The 20,008-nt window shown below is 42.1% G+C and overlaps 1 protein-coding gene across 8 annotated transcripts in view; it reads right to left on the reverse strand.

Annotated features, from left to right (window-relative positions):
* AUTS2 (activator of transcription and developmental regulator AUTS2) overlaps positions 1-14,169 on the reverse strand; it is a 504,556-nt gene extending 490,387 nt beyond the window's left edge. For 6 of the 8 annotated variants that reach the window (XM_060756935.2, XM_060756940.2, XM_060756937.2 and 3 more), the window contains exon 1: positions 12,565-14,167. In XM_060756935.2, coding sequence (XP_060612918.2) covers positions 12,565-12,879 — 315 coding nt within the window. In that variant the 5' untranslated portion in view covers positions 12,880-14,167. Of the gene's footprint in view, positions 1-12,047; positions 12,300-12,564 lie in introns of those variants that run through there. The other 2 variants (XM_060756936.2, XM_060756939.2) reach the window with 2 other exon arrangements.
* Between the last annotated feature and the right edge of the window lie 5,839 nt (positions 14,170-20,008).

Below are 20,008 nucleotides of genomic sequence, written 5' to 3' on the forward strand. Positions count from 1 at the left end.
TTAATTACATCTTCCCCTAACATACTGTTACTGCCTTATGAAATGGCTTCATTACTGACGGCGTGCAGTCCTCCTCACCAAAAGAAGGAAAGAAGGAAAGAAAGAAAAAGAGAGGGTGGGAGAGTGAAGGCTTTGAAAGGACAAATGAAAACTACCATATATTGGGGTTACCATATATCAGCCACAGCCACCACTCACAAAACGCTTTATATATGCTGATGACCTTGGTCTAACAACGCAAGCAAAATACACTGAAACAGTGAAAAACCAACTTACTAGTGCTCCGAAAGCTCTCTCCAGCTATTTCAAAGATAACCACCTGAAGCCTAACCTTGCCAAGACAAAAGTGTGTGCTTTCCATCTACGTAACCATGAAGCCAAAAAGAAATGGAAAGTTTTGTGGGAAGGCCAAGAGCACCCATCCTAAATATCTGGGTGTCACCTTAGATCAAACACTAACATTTAGGAAACATTGTATGAACACCAAGCACAAAGTAGCTGCATACAATAACATCCTCCGGAAACTTACTGGTAGTGTGCCGGGTGCAGGCCCAAAATTAATAAGAACATCAGCCTTGGCCTTGTCTCACTCAACTGCTAAGTATGCCTGCCCTGTTTGGCACAAGTCTGTCCATGCGAAGCTGGTGAAAATAGCACTGAACAAAACATGTAGAACAGTGGTTCCCAACCTTTGGTCCTCCAACTGACCCAATGAGGAGAGTCTGAGATAAGCACCCAAGGGCCACATCCAGCCCACAGGCCTTAGTTTGCCCATGCCTGCTCTATAAGCTGACTGGCATTGCCCACCCCACCACCATGGTGATGGGAAGTTGCTGCCAACTGTGAGAGAAATAAGGTTGAACAACGTGAAAGCCATCCACAGCATGGCTATCAAGCCTTCTCCCAGTAGACTCAAATCAAGGAAAAGTTTTATGAGAACCACCACTTCTATTAAGGTTCCCCCAACAACAGCAAAAGTATCACTCTGGACAGCTAAACCAGGACATTCCAACTGGATGCCCCCCCCCCCAACAAGGGTCTTCAAGGGCAAACCAAGAATAGGCAACTTGGAAGTCCCTGAACAGACTCAGAAGTGGAGTATGCAGACAAAAGACAACCTGGCCAAATAGCCACTACCTAGAAGAATCCTGTGGTGCACAACAAACAGCCCAGCATCTGCATGCTTGCCCACCATGTTCTGCCTAATGCACAGAGGAAGAACTGTCTAAAGCTATAGACAATGCGGTCGCTGTTGCCCATTTTTTGTCTAAATTTATTTAGCCACTTTTGTTCCCTCTATTTTAGTGGTTCCCAACCTGTGGTCCGTGGACCACCAATGGTCCCAAGGATGAAAATACGGTCTGCGACCTCACCGTTACTACACTGTTGCCTCAAAACCCTCTTATAGTGCCGAGGCAACAGGGATGTCGGGAGGAGAGAAGCTGACAATGCACGAAAGATTACTACTACCACATCAGGTCTAGATTATTAAACATGGTTTTCTGTGAGCGAGCCGATGGTGACTACTGGATGTTCTGTATCGGAAACTGGAGCTGATGTAGTCTATCCAAAGCAATTTTCTGAATCAGCACCCCGAATAACCAAACCGAATCTAAACTAGTTTGGTACTTTTGGTACTAATGTTGGAGAGTGGTCCCTGGTCAAGTGGTCCCTAGTCAAAAAAAAAAGGTTGGGAACCACATTTTTATATTATTTTATTTATGCAATGCTTTTGACACAAGATAAATAAAAAATATTGGGGCTATTTCCTGCATCACTGGCTCCTTGGTTCCAAATATTCAGATTCCACCCCCCACCCCCCCAAAAAAGCATTGATTGAAATGTCAACATTCCTTGACAAATCCTTCACCTTCACAGCTGTTGAAGGGTTTAGAAATCTGAATTTGGAAGTGACAGAAGTTCAGTAATCTGAATTCACTTCACGGTTGCTGTTTTTTCTACATAAAAAAACTATGTTGGAGTAACAAACCAAGATCTGCTCTTTTCCATATCTTGATCTGTCAAGCCGAATTCTTTAGATGTCAAGAATATTTGCAATTTTTATTATCAACCATCAAGACACCTCCTTCGAGAAAATTGCCAACACCCAAGGAATTGTGTTTACCTTTACGAATGGGTTCATTGAGCAAAAATGGTTTTGGCATAAACCAATATCTTCTGTGCCAAAGGAAGTGGTTTGTTGTGCAAACGTTTTAAAAGTCGCAAACAAAAATCATGTGGAAAAAAACTTTTGTAATGATAATTAGTTTGGGCATGTAAGGACAAAATAAACAAATATATGCAACAGCTCCGAGCCTCCATTTGTTGAGATCCCAGTTGCTGAGATCGAATCAATACGATGCGTCCTGGAATGGCTCATTCCCAGTTTGATCTGACACATTTTGTGTCATTATGAGAGGAAATGGGTGCTGCCGCAGAACTATGAAAGGCAATTGTAATACATTTCAACTTCATGATACTGTAGAAACAGAAAATCATGTCCCCTAGTTGCCATTCAGCCTTTTCCAAGAAGTGGCAGCTGCTCCCTTGAAACCACTTTACTGGAACTGTCCCTGGTACTGAAGGCTAACTCTCAAATATGTGCAGCACCTGGCATAGAACTTGTAAAGTTAGGATGCATCTACACTGGGAAACGAGCACAGTTTGGCGCCAACTACCATAGTTCAATGTCATGGAGTCCTGGGAGTTGTAGTCTGGTGAGTGGCAAGCACTATATGGCTCAGAAGGCTAAAGACCTTGTAAAACTACCGCTCCCATGATTCCATAACATTGAGACATGAAATTCCATGTCAGGAGTGGCTTGGGAAACTGCATGTTGCTTCTGGTGTGAGAGAATTGACCATCTGCAAGGATGTTGCCCAGGGGACGCACAGATGCTTTTACCATCCTGTGGGAGGATTGTCTCATATCCCCGCATGAGAAGCTGGAGCTGACAGAGGGGAGCTCACCCCACTCCCCGGATTTGAACCACTAATCTTTCCATCAGCAGTCATGCACGCACAATAGTTTAACCCACTGTGCCACCAGGGACTCCTATTGAAAGTGGTGTCAAACTGCAACAATTCTAATATGTGATGCACTCCCAGAGACGTTCATGGCAGAATGAAAGACACTTTGACCCATGTTACTACACCAGCTTTTATTCTTCACTAGCTTAGGTACCCGCTGATGCCCGAGTTAGGTTTTTTGTAATGATAAATATTAAAAGTAGTTGTTGTTTTGGGGTTTTATGAATGGTCCACTCATTGAACATCGAGAAAACCAAAGTGCTCTTCCAGCAGTCACCAGCCAATCCCTCCGCAATGCCAGAAATACAGCTTAATGGTATAACGTTAGAAAACATTGACCATTTCTGCTTCCTTGGCAGCCACCTCTCCACAAAAATCAACATTGACACTGAAATTAAACACCACCTGAGCTCTGCGAGTGCAGTGTTTTTCTGAATAAAGCAGAGTGTTTGAGGACTAGGACATCCATAGGGAGACCCACCACCAAGACACTACACTTGGATGACCATCATCCTCGGGCTGCGAGAGATCACCTAAGTATGAGTGGTCCCATTTGAAAATGAATAAGGATGTGGGTGAACTACAACTCCCATCATTCTGGGTCAATTCCCCCTAGGTGCTGCCAGTATTAAAAGTTGGCCATGTTGGGTATATGTGCCATGTTTGGTCCAGATCCATCATCGTCTGGGTTCAGAGTGCTCTCTGGATGTGTGTGAATTATAACTCCTGGAAAAAGACTTTGACTTTTGTTATAGATAGATAGATAGATAGATAGATAGATATTGATAGAGATAAGATGAAAATGCATGGGGATAGTATTTTGAAGCATGTAATGATCTGGAGCTTGAAAAAGAGATTCCCATTACAGTAGTAATTATTCTACAAACACATAGATGCAAGCAGACAAAAGGAAGCGGGATCTGCAATGTGTCCCTTCTATCTTAAAAATTCAGCTCAAAGAAGCAAAGGGAGAGTTCAACCTTTCCACATTTCAACTGATTGCTTTCAAACTTCACTTTTATTAATTACATCAGAGACTTCTGGCAGAGCTCAAGCGCTTGGGCTATTTTTAATAAGGTTCATCCTACTCAAATGTATTGTTCCGCTTCAAATGGAGATCAAACTACCAATTTAGCAGGAGATAATTGCAAGTCTTCCAGGTCAGCTCCCGAGAGAGAGGCAGCAGGGTCTCAAAGCCAAACCAAAAAAAGAACAGACCCAGATTTTGAGAGAGAAAAAGAGGCCACCCCATGCAAGGCACAAATGCAAGGACACAAAGGGAGCTATTTTAAATCCAGGGTGAGTCTCGATTGATTTAATCCTTTCTTGAGCCATCATTCATGGACTTCTCACCAGCAGCTGCTGGTTTCCATGTCATGGCAGTGAACCTGATCCAGGTTTCAACCTGAACTTTCCAGGAACTCTCCACAGAATAAATACAGAATTTTCAGTTTAACAGCTGTCAGTTGCCAATGCTTCTTACCTCCCCAAAAACTATGGTCTATATCAGGCATGGGCAAACTTCGGCCCTTCAGGAGTTTTGGACTTCAAGTCCCATAATTCCTAACAGCCTCAGGCTTTTCCCCCTCAGCTGCTTAAGTGAAAAGGAAGGGGCTTAAGGCTATTAGGAATGGTGGGAGATGAAGTCCAAAACACCTAGAGGGCCAAAGTTTGCCCATGCCTGGTCTATATTGACTAACTATCCCTCCTTTTTCATCCCAAAGTCTTTGACAGTATGGCCTATCTCGGGGCTAATTTTTTTCCAGATTTTAAGAATACTTCAATTGGTGTATACATACATACATACATACATACAGTAGATTCTCACTTATCAGACATAAACGGAACGGCAGAACATCAGATAATTAAAAATGTTGGATAATACGGAGTCTCTGACTGTTACCCATCCGACACAGTGCTAGACACCTAGAATACTAACAACAAGGACTCAAAGGGTTAAGACCAGGGACTCAGGTCTAGAGCGGCCCAGCAGGACATGCCCAGATGCGGAAGAGGAGTGTGGAAATCACAGAAGGAAGGAAGGAGGACGGTTCCTCTTCTGGTCTTGCCTCTTTTCCCCCTTTCCTCCCTCCTCCTCCTCTTCCTCTTCCTCCTCGTCTTGCCTTTTTCACTTATTAGGAATAGAGAGAGGGTTTGGGAACGCTCCTTTAAATGAAGGGCAAATGCTAAAGGAAAAGGAGAGCATCAGATAAGTGTCTCAGATAAGACAGATTGCTGGATAAGCAGAGGTCGGATAAGCGAGACTCTACTGTAATGAGATATCTTAATGATGGGAACCAGGTCTAAACTTGGTGTTCATTATATGTTTCATGTGCACCTTATAAACAAAGCCTGAAGGTAATTTTATACATATAAACTTCTGCATGAAACAAAGTTTGGGTACAACTTTGCAGAAGTGTTATTATCTCAGCCATCCATGTTAACAGTTTTAGAGTATTTTCAGATTTTGGGATTCCAGATAATGGATGTTCAATCTGATGTCTCCTCATCTGGTTTCTTCTACTTTTCCCCTGGTGGACTTCATATCCCATCACAACCACCTTCCTTATTTTTTTTCAGAAAAACATCAAATATCTCTAACTTTCACATAGCCATGTGTTCTCCTTCACAAAGGAAAGAGTTCTATTTTAAACTAATTCATTCATTTAGCTCTCATCTTTTTCTCAGACCAGGATTCAAGACAGGAAACACTGATAGAGGACACTTCTCTGTCCAGCTCAAGCATGGGTTCAGCTTCACGAAAGCATCAGAAGGTTGGATAGAAAGCTTGAGGTTGCCTATTCTCACTTTGTAGGACTTCAAACTGAAGCCACAGTCCTCCCTGTTGTCATGAAGTTGACTGAAGTTCTATTCAGATGATAATTTATTTAATTGGAAACCCACTACTTTGAGCAAGTGAGCTTTTCCTGACCATGTTCTCAACCATTGATGAACAACTTCAAGGCTCCAGGTGGATCTCTCTTCTGATTGCTCATTAAATGTGCATAGATTGAAGTAGTAGAAGATGCCTTCACATAAAGAGCTTCAAGCAGAATGGGGTGGACATGTACCAAAGGTTGGAGGGCTACTTCTGGCACTAACTAGCAAAATGATGGCTCATGTCTCACGATCCATCATTTTCTCAACATCTCTGTGAAATGGGCCTTGTATTATTTCCCAGTAAGAAAGTTTAAAGCACCTCCAGATCTTTCTGAGCTGCAAATATCACTTTCTTTCAACTGCAAATACCAGAATACCTTCAGTTCTGTTAGTTAAAAGCAACTGGATTTGCTGCCCAACAACATAGAATCATGGAGTTGGAAGAGACCTCCAAGAAGCAGGAAAATTGCATTTAAAGCACCCCCGACAGCCTCTATTTAAAAGCTTCCAAAGAAGGAGCCTCCACCACACTCCAGGGCAGAGAGTTCCACTGCTGAACAGCTCTCACAGTCAGGAAGTTCTTCCTAATGTTCAGATGGAATCTCCTTTCTTGTAGTTTGAAGCCATTGTTCTGCATCCTAGTCTCTAGGACAGCAGGAAACAAGCTTGCTCCCTCCTCTCTATGATTTCCTCTCACATACTTATACATGGCTATCATGTCTCCCCTCAGTCTTCTCTTCTTCAGGCTAAACATGCCCAGTTCTTTAAGCCGCTCCTCATAGGGCTTGTTCTCCAGACCCTTGATCATTTGGATGGCCATGTAATTTATACCTTAATGAACACAACCTCCATAAAACATGGGATGCCTAAGAAGCTGGCTCATAGTAACCTTATTTTATATGGGCGTGGCCTCATGTAAGCCACACCGAGTCCCCTTGGGGGAAATTGAGCGGGGTATAAATAAAGTAGTAGTAGTAGTAGTTGTTGTTGTTGTTATTATTATTATTATTATATGACATTAGTCAGATTCACTCAAATATTCAAGGTGAATTAACATGTTTTAACAACTCCCCCAAAACTAGATAAGGCAGAAGCCAATCTAACTTCACTTGGAAGAGTGTTCCACAAATGGAGTGCAATTACAAAAACAGAGGACCTGTCATCTATCTTCCCTCCAAGATAATCTCCTTTGGTGATCTATATATAGATAATGCAATAATAAGGCAGATTCTTTTATGAACTAGGCCACACAATCAATGAGGTTTTCCAAAATAAAATCAACATGCTCTCCGTGAAAAATGTAAGTTACATTGACATGCAAAACTCTGGCCAAGATAACTAATAGCATCTAACAAATGAGGTCCAGTAAGTATTCTCTTCGAATCTAAAAACGAACTAGTTGGAAATGACTTGGAATGACCTATGTCTCTGCTAGTCAGCATCAGAGTTAAAATGCTTTGAAAACAAACAAAAATATTAAATAACTGGCGGGTTTTCTTTTTCATCTCACTTTCAGACAGCCTGACATCACTTCTCTTCAGAGCACAGAATAACTACAAGCAACATCTGGCCAACACACATGAAATGTAATTGAACAACTGCTTACAATTATATTCACTCAGTAAGTGGAATGATGTAACGCAAATTTGGAATATAAGACTGAGTGTGTGCATGTGTGCTTTGCAGGACCTTTGTTCATGTGCTTGAAGACTGAATCGTGCCTTTCTGGGAAGACAGTGAGCCTGCGCACAAAAGAAGCCCACATTATAGTTGAACACAGTCATCATTTGGACTGTGCCATTTGTGAATGAGCCCTAAGAGAAGCCAGTTAGTAGCTATTTAAAAAAATAGATTTACAAGTAGAGACAAATTGGATTATTGGTCTCACAAACTAATTGGTAGTTCTGTTATGCAGAGAAGACATTTTTTCCATTTCATTGACAGCTCCATCAACAAGGCTTCCAATAGGTGCCACTCCCCATTTGGATTCAAGCAATCTTTTTCCCCACTCAATGCAACAGCTAAATTTCATTTCCAGCTTTGATGACACAATGACAGCTGTATTGTCTTGATACTTCTGCTCTTTGCCTATTCTGTAGCCCTTTGGGTTTGGAACTCAGTTAATAGCAGATCTCCAGGCTACAGAGTGGAGAGAAACTCTAAACAAAAACCTGCACTTAAGTACCATATTTCTTTGGTTCTAAGGTGGACATTCCTCCCAACATAAACATCTCTAAGAATGGGGCATTTTAAAATCACAGATGCTTGTTATATGTATAAACAAAGCTTGTTTCCTGTAGGTGGTACTGAAATTAGTGTGTGCCTGATAACTGACAGTGTCTTAAGTAAAGGTAAAGTCTAGTCATGTCTGACTTTGGAGGGTGGTACTCATCTCCATTTCTAAGCCAAAGAGCCGGCATTGTCCGTAGAGACCTCCAAGGTCATGTGGTCAGCATGACTGCATAGAGCGCCATTACCTTCCCACAGAAGCGGAGCTCACCCTGTTCCCCTGATTCAAACCAACAACCTTTCAGTCAGCAAGTTCAGCAGCTCAGCTGTTTAACCTGCTGTGTCACCAGGAGGCCCTTGATAGTGTCTTAGAATAAAATAAATATGGTACATACCCCTTCCTCACTGAAGCATCTTTGCACATCTAGTTGATACTGTAGGCCCATCCAGTAAATTTGAAACAATTAATTGTAAATTTACATTTTATTGGTATGCATGATTTTAACACGTTTTAATTTTTGCTCTCTTGTGCATTTTAATGCTCTAAAGTTTTATCTATATATTTCAAGCCATGAGGAGACAAGTAAGACATAATATTTGTAGATTTGTAGGCTGGTGGTGACAATGGTAGTACTAAAAGCAATAATATCCAATTTTGCAAGAAGACATATGCCACACAAAACTTTCAAACTCCTTTTAGTCCAAGCTAAGCGCATAAAGAAAAAGTAGGCTCAAAGAGCACTGGTCATCATATTTTCTTTATGTTAATTTTTTGCATTTCTACTTAGATTGAAGCAATTCCTCTGTTTGCTGTGTACCATAAGATAGAATAGGAAAAGTTTAAGGGAGAGGTAGTGGGTGAGGTCATGCAAATTCCACACTAATGGAGAGAGACAGAAACACTGGTATGTCTGTGGTGGGTGGTATATCTAGGATGGTGAGCAGTATGGTGTTTGTGGAGGGCAGTGGCAGGGCTCTTATACATGTTCGTGGCACTCACTGTAACTTGGAGAGCAGGCCGTTGGTGTCTCCTGAGTGGTGGGAGATAGAGCTGTTTATGGAGGCAGGAGCTTGTCTGTGTAAGTGGACACTCCTACTACATACACACATAAATATCTATACACATAACAAAAGTGCAAATATGTAAGTGGCCACCCTTCAACAAACTGAATCATTCTCATTCCCCCATTATGAATTTCCAACCAAAACAAAGATTTTTTGCTTAGCAAACATGGGGGGGGGGGTTGTGTCAGGAGCAACTTGAGAAACTGCAAGTTGCTTCTGGTGTGAGAGAATTGGGCGTCTGCAAGAACGCTGAACATAATTATCTGCATTTAAGGGGACTGCCTTTAAACCTATGTGAGAAATTATATGTGTTGTCACAGAAATGGTGGAAAGATCATTGACACGGATTCGGTGCAAGTCTAACTACAATCTGAATAAATTACACTTTATAAGTATTGTTTTGTAAAAGGTGTTACATGTACATCCTTTTTCCCTCTGCACCACAAAGTTAACATAGTACCACACAGAAACTGGGAATGAACTGCTTGCAAAGTTGCCATAAAGTCTCTCGTTAAACTTCTTAGACCATATCTTCAATGAAACAATGTAAAAGAAACTGATTTACATTAATTACAAACAGCCAATCTATCCCCTGTGCAGTGAATTCACACCACATTCATGTATCTACCTCTTTCCATAGATTCTTAAATACAATAACATTCCAAATCTGCAAAACAGTAACAAAACATAGCTGTTCTCAGATACATTTTATAGATTGTTTAGTTCTAATGTTAACAACTCTAGTATTTAGTAACAAAACTGTAGGCCAGATTTGTAGTTCAAGCCAGGTTTCTTTCATCTGAAACAATAATAACTATACAAGAGGTATCTTTCTGAGTAGCCAATGTGGTATAATGGTTTGAGATTTGGGTAATGGGAGACAAGAGTTCAAATCCCCACTTGGCCATAGAAAACTGCTAGGTGACACTTTCTCAGCCCCAAATAAAGGCAAAGACAACGTCCCAAACCACTTCCTCCAAGAAAACTGCATGATAGGGTTGCCGTAAATTGGAAATAACTTGAAGGCATACAATAACCAACTTGTATTGTCCATACCAGTGGTTCTCAACTGGGGGTCGAACAACCCTTTCACAGGGGTCGCCTAAGACCCTCAGAAAACACATATTTCCAATGGTTTTAGGAACTGATACACCGCTAACTTTTTCCCTGCCTCATTCACTTCCCAGAGGCTTATTCTTCTTCTCTGGAGGGAGGTGGTGACATTATTCAACCCTGCTCCCACTGCCCCTCCTCCATTTTAGGAGGAAGAGATGGGAGCGAAAGAGGAGAGATTTGCTTTGGAGCAAAGAGGGAAGAGGAAGGAGGTGGAGGTGGTGAAATGGGAAAAGATGAGAGGAGGGGCTAAGGAGGGAGGGCGGGGGGGGAGGGCAGGGCTGAAAGGAAGGGGGAGTGCCCCCCCATGGCCGAATCCTGGGGAGAAAGATAAGTAACCCTGAAAATATATCCTGCATATCAGATGTTCACATTACAATTCATAACAGTAGCAAAATTACAATTATGAAGTAGCAACAAACATAATTTTATGGTTGGGGTCACCACAACATGAGGAACTGTATTCAAGGATTGTGGCATTAGGAAGGTCGAGAACCACTGGTCTATACAAATCCATCCATCTATCGTAAAATTCCTGAAAGATCATGTATTACCATTAAGTAGGACAGGCAAAGTCAGACTCTTGCAAAGTGGATTTGGCCTGTCTCAAACTTAATGTTCTGTACAGTATAGTTAACTCCTCCAATTCCATATACTCAAGACATTATGGTCACTTTCATTCAAGACATCATAGTCTTTTTTGTCCAACAATATAGCCACTTTCGTCCAACACATCATAGTCTCTTTTACGCAATAATAAAATCACTTTTATCCATGAATGATATAGTCTCTTTTGCCCAACAATATAATCACTTTTATCCAAGACATTATAGTCTCTTTTGCCCAACAATATAGCCACTTTTGTCCAAGACATTATGGTCTCTTTGCCCAACAATAGTCTCTTTTGCACAATAATATATCCATTTTCGTCCAAGACATTAGTCTCTTTTGCCCGACAATATAGCCACTTTCATCCAAGACATCATAGTCTCTTTTGCCCAACAATATAGCCACTTTCATCCAAGACATTATAGTCTCTTTTGCCCCACAATACAGCCACTTTCATCCAAGTCGTTATACTCCCTTTTGCCCAACCATATAGCCACTTTCATTCAAGACATTATAGTCTTTTTTGCCCCACAATGCAGCCATTTTCATCCAAGTCATTATACTCTCTTTTGCCCAACCATATAGCCACTCTCATTCAAGACATTATAGTCTCTTTTGCCCAACAAGTAACCACTTTTGCTCAAGAAAGTATAATCACTTTTGCCCAACAATATAATTACTTTTGCCCAACAATGTAGTAATCTTTGTCCAAGACGATATGATAACTTCTGCCCAGCAATATAGTCATTCTTGTCCAAAACAGTACAGTCGCTTTTGAGAAACAGGGAGAAATCTGAGACCAAGATTCTTTCTTCGGTTTTCAAATCAAGGGGAAGAACCGGCATCAAATTATGACAAATTCCTCCAAATTTATAGCAGATGGGAAGAGGACCTTGTCCTAATAAGCAAGCCAAAAGCATAGATAAACACTCAAAAAAGAGATCTGCAGAAAAGGTCTGCCCCCCCCCCCCGCCCCCAAGTGTGCTATGTCAACACAAACGTTGACAGGACCCGTCACAAAGCACAGACCAAACCAGGACTGGGGAAAACCTTCCAAAATCAACCTTGGAAAGCAAGAGATCTTGGAAACTCAGCTTATTTTGGATGTGTGGAGAAGAATACCTTGCAAGTTGTCTTCCCACTGCAGGTGGGAAGGAAGAAGCCACGGCTGCTTTCCAAAGTCTTCTCCAACACCCTGCGACCCCTGCATCCTCCCTCCAGCCATGGGGCGGCCAAAGAGTCCCACGCAAAACACAGGAGCATCCCCTTTTCTTTATGGGCTGCAATGCCAAGAGTCCAGAGGGAAGGAGGACAGAATGCTGTGTCCAGAAGGGCATCTTGTCCTCCTTCCTTTTCCATCCAAACAAACAGGAGCATTGATCCAAGGCATCGAGCAGAAAGAGGATGTTCTCTCCCAGGCGCTTTCCACGCCCCTCTTCTTTTCCTCCCGGTATGAAGATATCATCCCACCACCCCATGTAAGAAAGCCTCCCTAGGAAGGAAACAGCACCCCTCCCCAAAATGCAAAACATAAAAGATGGGGATCCACTAGTATTGCTGCCATCAGCAAACAATGAGGCAGAAAGCCAATATAGCATAATTAGGAAGAGTGGGATTGAATTGGGGATGCTTTACTGACCTCCAGGGCATCCAGGGTGACGAAGGAGGCCATGGCGAAGCCATCAATGATGTCCTCTTCAGGCGAGGAAGAGGGCCTCCTCTTCCTCCTTGGGGGGCGAGGCCGGGATGAGGCAGGGGGCCCACGGTGCTCCAGCTCTGAACCCGAGGAGGAGAAAAGCCATGATGGAGGGAGCAGAGGGGGACGGCGGGTCCTTCGTGGGGGATCCCCTTCTTCTGTGGTCCCCAAAGCCAGCCTTTCCGGTTGTAATCCATGTGGGGAGTGCCTGGCCCGGTCCCGTTGGGAGCGGGAGCGTCGCTTCTTGCGCCCCTCCATGACTCCCAGTCCGTTTTGGGGGACACCCCAACGTTTAGGGGGTGTCCCCAGATCCCAAGACCAAAAGGAGAGGAATGAGGGGGGACACGAGAGGGAGAGAGATGGATGTTGCTGGAGAGCCTCCCAAAGGATGGCCCCTCAATTTTGGGAATCCCCCAAACCCTTAAGACACAAGGAGGAAGGGATACAAAGAAAGAGAGGGAGAGAGACAGAGAGAAAAGAATTCCCTCCCCTACTTTGAGGTCCCCAGGAGGAGAGGGAGGGATGAGAGGATGAAGGAGTCCCCTAAGTAACAGCTCCCCAACTCTGAGGTCACCAAGAAAATGAAAGATCGAAGGAGAGGGAGTAAGAGAGTGATGGAAAAGATATGGAAGGCCCCTAAAGAATGGCCCACCAACACAAAGAAAGAAGGGATACCAAAAGAGAGGGAGAGTGATGGAAAGGAGAAAAGGATGCTCCTCAACTTTGAGGTACCCCAAGAGTAAGAGAGAGAGGAAGAGAGTGATGGAGAGGATACAGGTGATTCCTGGGGAATGGTCCCCTAACTTTGGGGGCCCTCCAAACCCTCAACATACAAAGAAAGAAGGGATACAGAAAAAGACAGGAAGAGGGAGAGTAATGTATGGGAGAAAAGTATGCTCCTCAACTTTTGGATCCCCAAAAGAAGGAGAAGAGGCAGAAAAAGAGTGATGGAAAAATCCCCAAGAGAACTTTGAGGTTCCCAAGAGAAGAAAAAAGAGAGAGACAGAGGATGAAGGAAACCCCTAAGAAATGCCCCCCAAATTTGAGGTCCCCCAAGAGAAGGAAGGAGAGGGATGAACAGTGTGATGGAGAGAAGAAAGGAGACCCCTAAGGAATGGTTCCCATAACTTTGGAGGTCCCCCAAACCCTCAAGACACAAAGGAGGGATACAGGGAGAAAGAGGGGGAGCAATGGAGGGGAGAAAAGGTTCAACTTTGAGGTTCTCCAAGAGAAGGAGGGGGAGGATGAGAGTGATGGAGAGGACAATGGAAACCGCTAAGGAACGGTCCCCCAACTTTAGGGTCCTCAAGAGCAGGAAAGAAAGGAAGAGTGTGATGGAGAGGAGAGGAGACACCCCTAAAGAATGGCCCACCAACTTTGGGGGTCCCCCCAAACTCTCAACATACAAAGACAGAAGGGATACAGAGAGAGAGGGAGAGCGATGGGAGGGGAGAAAAGGATGCTCTTCAACTTTGAAGTTCTCCAAGAGAAGCAGAGGGAGGAAGAGAGTGATGGAGAGGACAAGGGAGACTGCTAAGGAACAGTGCCCCAACTTTATGGTCCCCAAGAGAAGGAGGGAGAGAAGGAGAGGGAGGAAGAGAGTGATGGAGAGGACAAGGGAGACTGCTAAGGAACTGTCCCCCAACTTTAGGGTCCCCAAGAGAAGGAAAGAGGGAAGGAAATGGAGGAAGAGTGTAATGGAAGGGAGATGGAAGACCCCTGAGGAATGGTCCCACTTTGGGGGTGCCCCAAACCCTCAAGTCACAAAGAAAGGATACAGAAAAAGGGAGAGTGGTGGAGTGGAGAAAAAATTGCTCTTCAACTTTGAGGTCCCCAGGAGAAGGAGAGGGAAGAAGAGAGTAATGGAGAACAGGGAAGACCCCAACTTTAGGGTCCCCGAAGAAGGAGGGAAAGAAGGAGAGTGAGAAAGAGAGTGATGGAGGGGACAAGGGAGACAGATAAGGAATGGTCCCCCAACTTTAGACTCCCCAATAGAGAAAGGGAAGAAGAGCAAGAGGATGCTCAACTTTGAGGTTCTCCAAGAGAAGGAGAGGGAGGAAGAAAGTGATGGATAGGACAAGGGGGACCACTAAGCGTTTGAAGAAACAGGCCTCAACTTTAGGGAGTCCCCCCAAACCCTCAAGAAAGAGGAATGAAAGGGTGGGTGAGAGAAAGTGATGAGAGGGCCCTAACTTCGGGGATCCATTCAGAAACCCTAAAGAAAGAAACAGAGAGGAAATAGAAGGGAGAAGGAGAGTGAAAGATTCCCCCAAACCCTTTCAAAACACAAAGGAGGACCCGAGAGAGAGAGAGAGAGAGAGAGAGAGAGAGAGAGAGAGAGAAGAGAGAAAGAGAGAAAAGAGAAAGGAGAGAGTGATGGGAAGGGAAGGAAAGAAGGAAGGCCAAATAATAATAATAATAATAATAATAATAAACTCCCTATGAGAAGAAGACAGAAGGGATGAGAGAGAGGAATGGAAGGTGCAGGGTGATGGAGGAAGGATGGGAGAGGGAAAATATCAACACCCCCCTCAAAAATAAATAAATAAACAACAATAATAATAAAAAATCAAAAGTAATGGCTGTTTGGCTGGGGGGGGAAAAGGCCAAAGAGGAAGGCGACCCTGCCAGGCTTCTTCTTCTTCTTCGTCTTTTTCCTCAAGGAATGTCACGGAATGCAGGTGGGGGGCGTCTCATGAAGGGCCCCCCCTCGTCCAAAAACAAGGGCTCAATAATCCAGGCGAGGGAGAGGCGCGGGCCCGCCTTTCTTCTTCTCGTCATGTTTTCTCCTCAGGCGCTTGAAGGAAAGGGGTCGCCCGCCACACACACAAAGGAAACCAAGGCAGGGAAATCGGGGGGAAAGGAAGGGGAGGCCTAGAGAGGCTTCCCCAAATTGTGGGGGGGCGCCTCCCCCCCTCCTTCCTCCTCCTCCTCCTCCTCCTTCCTCCTCCTCGGCTCCAGGCGACGACGTAATGCCTCCCTCCTCCTCCTCCTCCTCCTCCCCCCCCGCCCCTCCCCTCCTCTTTTCCCTCAGAAAACGCGCGCGCGCGCCCTCCTCCTCGTCCTCGCACTCGCTCTCGAGCCCGGCTCCGCCCCTCCCCTCTTGTCACGTGACCCCGCCTTTTAGCACCCTTTCTCTCTCTCTCTCTCTCTCTCTCTTTCCACCACACCAGCCACTTCTTTTCTCTCGCCCTCCTCCCTACTGCGCATGCGCCTTGCCTCCTCCGAGAAAGAGGATGAATGGGTACACCAAAAAAAAAAAACCTCCCTCAAGGGGGCGTGGCTTAGATGGATGGATGGATGGCTGCAGCGTGGGAGATTTGACAGCTCGCCCTGGAACACGCCTCCTCCTCCTCCTCCTCCCCACCCCCCCTTTTTGGGAAAAGTATTCCTATTCTGATTTCCTTCCCAGCACGAAGGTTGGAGCAAATTATGATTATTATGATTATTATTATTATTGGCCTCCATTCTTTAAGTTGGAGCCACCCACAATGGACCTAATAAAAGGTATTATTACTATTTTATTATTATTATTTAAATATTAATATTATTGGCCTCCATTCTTTAGGTTGGAGCCACCCACAATGGACCTAATAAAAGGTATTATTACTATATTATTATTATTATTTAAATATTATTATTATTTGCCTCCATTATTTAAGTTGGAGCCAGCCACAATGGACCAAATAAAAGGTATTATTACTATATTATTATTATTATTATTATTATTATTATTATTAAAATATTATTATTATTATTGGCCTCCATTCTTTAGGTTGGAGCCACCCACAATGAACCTATTATTATTATTATTATTATTATTATTACTATTGGCCTCCATTCTTTAAGTTGGAACCACCCACAATGGACCAAATAAAAGGTATTATTACTATATTATTATTATTATTATTATTATTATTATTATTATTGGCCTCCATTCTTTAGGTTGGAGCCACCCACAATGAACCTATTATCATTATTATTTGCCTAGACCTTGCAAGTTGGAGCCACCCACAATGGACCTATTATTACTATTATTATTTAAATATTATCATTATTATTTGCCTAGACTTTGTAAGGTGGAGGCACCCAGAATGGACCTATTATTATTATTATTATTATTTGCCTAGACTTTGTAAGTTGGAGCCACCTACAATGGACCAAATAAAAAGTATTATTACTATATTATTATTATTATTATTATTATTATTATTATTGGCCTCCATTCTTTAGGTTGGAGCCACCCACAATGGACCTAATAAAAGGTATTATTACTATTTTATTATTATTATTTAAATATTATTATTATTTGCCTCCATTATTTAAGTTGGAGCCAGCCACAATGGACCAAATAAAAGGTATTATTACTATATTATTATTATTATTATTATTAAAATATTATTATTATTATTGGCCTCCATTCTTTAGGTTGGAGCCACCCACAATGAACCTATTATTATTATTATTATTATTATTATTATTATTACTATTGGCCTCCATTCTTTAAGTTGGAACCACCCACAATGGACCAAATAAAAGGTATTATTACTATATTATTATTATTATTATTATTATTATTATTATTATTATTATTATTATTGGCCTCCATTCTTTAGGTTGGAGCCACCCACAATGAACCTATTATCATTATTATTTGCCTAGACCTTGCAAGTTGGAGCCACCCACAATGGACCTATTATTACTATTATTATTTAAATATTATCATTATTATTTGCCTAGACTTTGTAAGGTGGAGGCACCCAGAATGGACCTATTATTATTATTATTATTATTTGCCTAGACTTTGTAAGTTGGAGCCACCTACAATGGACCAAATAAAAAGTATTATTACTATATTATTATTATTATTATTATTATTATTATTATTATTATTATTGGCCTCCATTCTTTAGGTTGGAGCTACCCAAAATGGACCAACTATTATTTAAATGTTATTATTATTTGCCTCGACTTGTAAGTTGGAGCCACCTACAATGGACCAAATGAAATGTGTTATTACTATATTATTGCTGTTATTATTATTTAAATATTATTATTGGCCTCCATTCTTTAGGTTGGAGCTACCCATAATGGACAAAATAAAAACTATTATATTATTAGTATATATTATTATATATTATTTAAATATTATTAGTGTTGGCCTCCATTCTTTAGGTTGGAGCCACCCACAATGGACCTATTATTATTCTTATTATTTAAATATTATTGTTATTGGCTTCCATTCTTTAGGTTGTAAAAACCCACAATGGATCAAATGAAAAGTATTATTATTATTTATATTATATATCATTATATATTATTTAAATATTATTATTGGCCTCCATTCTTTAAGTTGGAACCTCTGCCGATGGACCAAGTAAAATATATTATTATTATTATTATTATTATTATTATTAAAATATCATTATTATATTCTTTAGGTTGGAACCACCCACAATGGAACAAATAAAAGATATTATTACATTATTAATATTAATATTAATATTTATTTGCCTCCATTCTTTAGGTTGGAGCCTCTGCCAATGGATGAAATAAAAAGCATTATTACTATTATTATTTAAATATTTTTATTCTTTCCTGCCTAGTACAAGGCCAAAGGATCAACAGAAAGGAGGAAACCATGAAAGTGAACAAAATCTGGCTACCAGCGTTTAAAAAGGCTCTAAAATCAGGACAGTAAATAAAGATCAACACTCAAAAAATAGGGGAAATTCCAGACAGGAAACAATCAAGGCCAGCTAACATCTCTCAACAAAGGATTCTCAAGGCAGGAAGCAGCCAGGCTTTGAAGCTGTAAGGCCATTCAATGCAGGGCTGGCCCTGATTAGGATTTGAATGGGAGACCACCGATGTGTATGTATTTCAGAAGGAAGGTGTGCATGGTTTCCAGCGGTAAGAACACAAGAAAATACATACAAGCAAAAATACCCACAAGGCACTGGATTCTGTTGATCTGGGGAAGCTAAGAAGGATCAGTCTTGGTTAGGGCTTGGATGGGAAACCACTAAGGCTAGAGAGCTTCTTTCAGTCAGTACACATGCACACATTTGAGTCTTCGTCGAGGAGTTGTTGCGCCGATGGCTTAACTTGTCTACTACGGCCAATCGGTAATTAATTTGGACTCCACACTGATGCATGAATTAATTTTTAAGGGGAAGCTGTAATTAATCTGCAGTTAATTCAAGGACAAACTAATTAGGCAACAGAACCAAGTATTTGTGCATCATTTCCTGCCTTCAGGTGATCACTTCATTCCACCAGGGTCCCTTCTATATTGCCATATAATCCAGATTATCAAAGCAGATAATCCAGAGTATCATCTTTGAACTGGATTATATTAGTCTGGATGGCTATATGTCAGGAGGGATTAGATCAATGGTTCTCCAAATTTGGCTCAAATATCTGATATGCCCAAATTTGAATACTGGTGGGGCTGGAGAAGGATTGATTTTTGTCATTTGGGAGTTATAGTTGCTGGGATTTGTAGCTCATCTACAATCAAAGAGCATGCTAAACTCCACCAATGATGGAATTAAACCAAACTCCCATGACCAACAGAAAATACTGGAAGGGTTTGGTGGGCATTGGCCTTGAGTTTGGCAGTTGTAGTTCACCTACATCCAGAGAGCATTGTGGACTCAAGCAATGATGGATCTGGACCAAACTTTGCATTGTTACTCAATGATACTAAATGTGAACACTGGTGAAGTTTGGGGAAACTAGACCTTGGCATTTGGGAGTTGCAGTTGCTGGGATTTACCGTTCACCTACAATCAAAGAGCATTCTGAACTCCACCAATGATGGAATTGAACCAAACTTGGCACACAGAACTCTCATGAACAAGAAGAAAATACTGGAAGGGTTTGCTGGACATTGACCTTGAGTTTTGGAGCTGAAGTTCACCTATATCCAGAGAGCACTCTGGACTCAAACAATGATGGGTCTGGAACAAATTTGGAATAGATACTCAGTACGCCCAAATGTGAACACTGGTGGAGTTTGGGGAAAATAGATCTTGGCATTTGGGAGTTGCAGTTGCTAGGATTTATAGTTCACCTAAAATCAAACAGCACTCTGAACTCAGCCAACAATGGATCTGCAACAAACTTGGCACACTACCTACATGGCCAACATTGAAAACTGGTGGGGTCGGGGGGCTGTTTTTGAATTCTGAGAGTTGTAGTTCAACACCAAAAAGGAAGAGAAGGACAGGCAGAGAGATCTTCAGCCTTGTCTGCCAAATACCATCAGAAATATGTGTTTTCTGATCATCTTTTGCGACCCATCCGAAATCCCCCTCATGACCCCCCAGGTGTCCCGATCCCCAGGTTGAGAAACACTTTTTTTAGGATACATCTCATTCTT

This window comes from Anolis sagrei, chromosome 11 (genome assembly GCF_037176765.1).
Source record: "Anolis sagrei isolate rAnoSag1 chromosome 11, rAnoSag1.mat, whole genome shotgun sequence".
NCBI lineage: Eukaryota > Metazoa > Chordata > Lepidosauria > Squamata > Dactyloidae > Anolis > Anolis sagrei.